General features: G+C 28.9%; 1 protein-coding gene across 1 annotated transcript in view; it reads right to left on the bottom strand.

Annotated features, from left to right (window-relative positions):
- Positions 1–2,159: 2,159 nt before the first annotated feature.
- The window catches only part of LOC109116330 (mini zinc finger protein 2-like), a 1,248-nt gene continuing 586 nt past the window's right edge, over positions 2,160–2,821 (bottom strand). Inside the window, exon 2 of the mRNA XM_019201505.1 lies at positions 2,160–2,166. Within this exon, the coding sequence (XP_019057050.1) occupies positions 2,160–2,166 (7 nt within the window). The remainder of the gene's footprint in view (positions 2,167–2,821) is intronic.

Raw genomic sequence — 2,821 nt, 5'->3', positions numbered from 1 at the left:
AATAAAATAAAATAACATGTCCTATCCTTTCCTCCATCGCATATATGAAATTATACACGTTTAAATTACTCTCAAAATTACTCTTTTTTTTTTCGAGTATTCTAAACCAATAGTTTAAATTCTCAGATTCTCACAACAATAACTACAATTTTAAATTATAACTCCCACAGTTTATGTGCACTAAAATTGGCAATGAAATTGAAATAAATACTCTCCTAGTAAAAAAGTTATATTTTTCCCAAATCAAATAAACTTAAATAGGTTTCACCCATAACAAACTTCCTTTAATACGGTCTATCCTCTCCTATTTTCCTTGAAAATATTTGTACAAAAAAATCCATTTTAATATATATATATATATATATATATATATGGATATTTGATATATCATAAATATATGGGGTTTACATGTAGATTTTTAATTTTATTTTTCGGGGTCCATTGAAATCAATGAAGACAACTTAAATTAAAGTCTTTAAATATAATTCGTATCAATATTATTGTAACGTGCCAAAAGAATCTATCTACATTTTATATGCAACGCAACCACACAATCAAATACAAATAGTTTATGCATTTTTTTTCAATGAAAATGAAAAAAGTTTTTTTTTTATATAGAATTTGAAAATAGGAAACAATGTTCAAAACTAGAGGGGGCAGAGACAGAGAGGGACCTCAATTACATTTCCCGAATGATAGTAAACGGGCCTTTAACTTTAGGGTTCACATGCTCTTATTCCTCTCTTCCGCTGCACATGCAAGTGAAAGGCAGTCCCACTATGACTACAACTGCATCTATATTCATGAATCATGGTCAAGTGTGTTGTTGTTACCTTTTGGAATTATGTAATTTACGAAATAAACGTTTCGAATTTCGATTATACTTCACTTTGTTTTTTTTTCTTAGTTTTAATCTTTTGTAAAACTATGTCCGTTTTTATATCGTTTTTTATTAGGTTGTGAATTTTTATTTCAATTTAGTTATCATTTAAAAATATTTCTTTCTATAAAAAAATTAATTTATAAAATTATATTTTAAAATTGAATTCTATTAACCCTGTTATGATTTGCTTGGGCTGAAAGTTAATATGATTAATGGGCCCAATATCTTTACGTTGGGCCCAACAAGAAAATATAAAATGAAGAAAACCCTTTTTTTCCACGTAAAATTTTTCCGTCACTATTATCCACAATGGCAAATGGAGGAATTATTATAACTTTTTTTTTTGTTAAAAATTATTATAAGAACTTTGATATGCCGCGGGAATAAATTTGTACTGAGTTGATTACATGTATGAACTAGTAAGGCATTGCTCTTCTTAATGGTATGTTTTTAGGTTACATTATTAAAAAAATATAACGACATTTGGAATTCAAATAATTTATCTATTTTTGTTACCGCCGTTAGAATAACAAATTTCAAATTTTTTTTGTATAATGATGTATGATTTTTTATAGAAAAAAAAATATATACATGCTGTTGAGTTTGTATATTTTTTTTTTTATATATTATATGAAAAGAATTCCTAATTTAGTGAAATAGACATTATCGGCCCGATCAAAATACTAAACATGAACATCAAACATGCAGATGTACATGTTGACTTTTGTGTAATTTTTGTTTCATGTTTCATGAACAACATTATAAACAGTTTAATTTGTATCCTTTATATCTTATCTGTCTCCTTGTTATAGTATGTATTATATACGATGAGTACGTATAAACAATATAGTGATTGAATGAAATTGTAAGAAAGTATTTGACATACATTTGGTAGGATACTTCACGATGTTATGGATCGAATTGCGATGGTCTCATTATTGGATTATTGTAACGTAATCTAATAAAATATATTGTATTAAACAATGGATAATTATTGGTTTTAAAATAAAATAAACCGATGCATATCATACATAAAAACACACGATGCATGCCGACCATGCAAGCGTTAATTACTTTATCTAGATGCAAAGAAAATTGTTGATTTTATAAATAATCTTCGTTCTACGTTTAGTTCTAGTTAATTAATTAAAGGCTAATTACTTCATACTCGTATCTACGTGTGCATATAACATATGCATATGACACATGCATGAACCATGATATAACGGGGATAAAATTTTCCTAATTTTACATGAATGCTATTGGTTGGAATCTTCTAGCAACTAAAACATCATGAATAAAAACAAAAAGTCTTTAAGTTAATTATTATTAGCTTTAATTAATCACCGTTTAGATGCGGCACTCATCAAAGTTTTTTTTTCCTCCTAATTTTATTTTATCATAACAACCAACAAGGAGTAGATGCGTGGGCCTTCTAATTGGACACTGGAATTAACCTATCTGTGCGTACTTTTGCGGTTGAGAATTTCATCACCTGGAAAACGTATAACACATTTTTTTATAAAAAAAAATCTTATAATCTTTGAACATATACATGCCCAAGATATTAAGGTTTGATACATATACAGACAATATAACCTAGAAAACATTCTCAAACCCAATTAAAGACAAAAGAGAAACAATTTCGAACACAGAAACATGCCATCATCATCATCATCATCCATCACATTCAACTCAAAAGCCTCTAAGCCCCTCAAAGAAAGCCTTGAGAGATCAAACCGAAAACACAAAATCTTGCTTCCTCAGTTCTAATAAGTACTTCAAGAGTTTCATCACTATATATATATTTATGAACACACAACACACATACAAACACAAGAACGAGCAGCTATAGCTAGGATTTCTAGTTCCCGTTGGAACGAGGGGGCGGATTACACTCGGAAACAACCTCGCGGCGGTGGAAATTGCGGTGGCAGC

This window comes from Tarenaya hassleriana, unplaced genomic scaffold, assembly GCF_000463585.1.
Source record: "Tarenaya hassleriana unplaced genomic scaffold, ASM46358v1 Cleome11, whole genome shotgun sequence".
NCBI lineage: Eukaryota > Viridiplantae > Streptophyta > Magnoliopsida > Brassicales > Cleomaceae > Tarenaya > Tarenaya hassleriana.
This window is presented reverse-complemented; position numbering and strand designations above follow the sequence as displayed.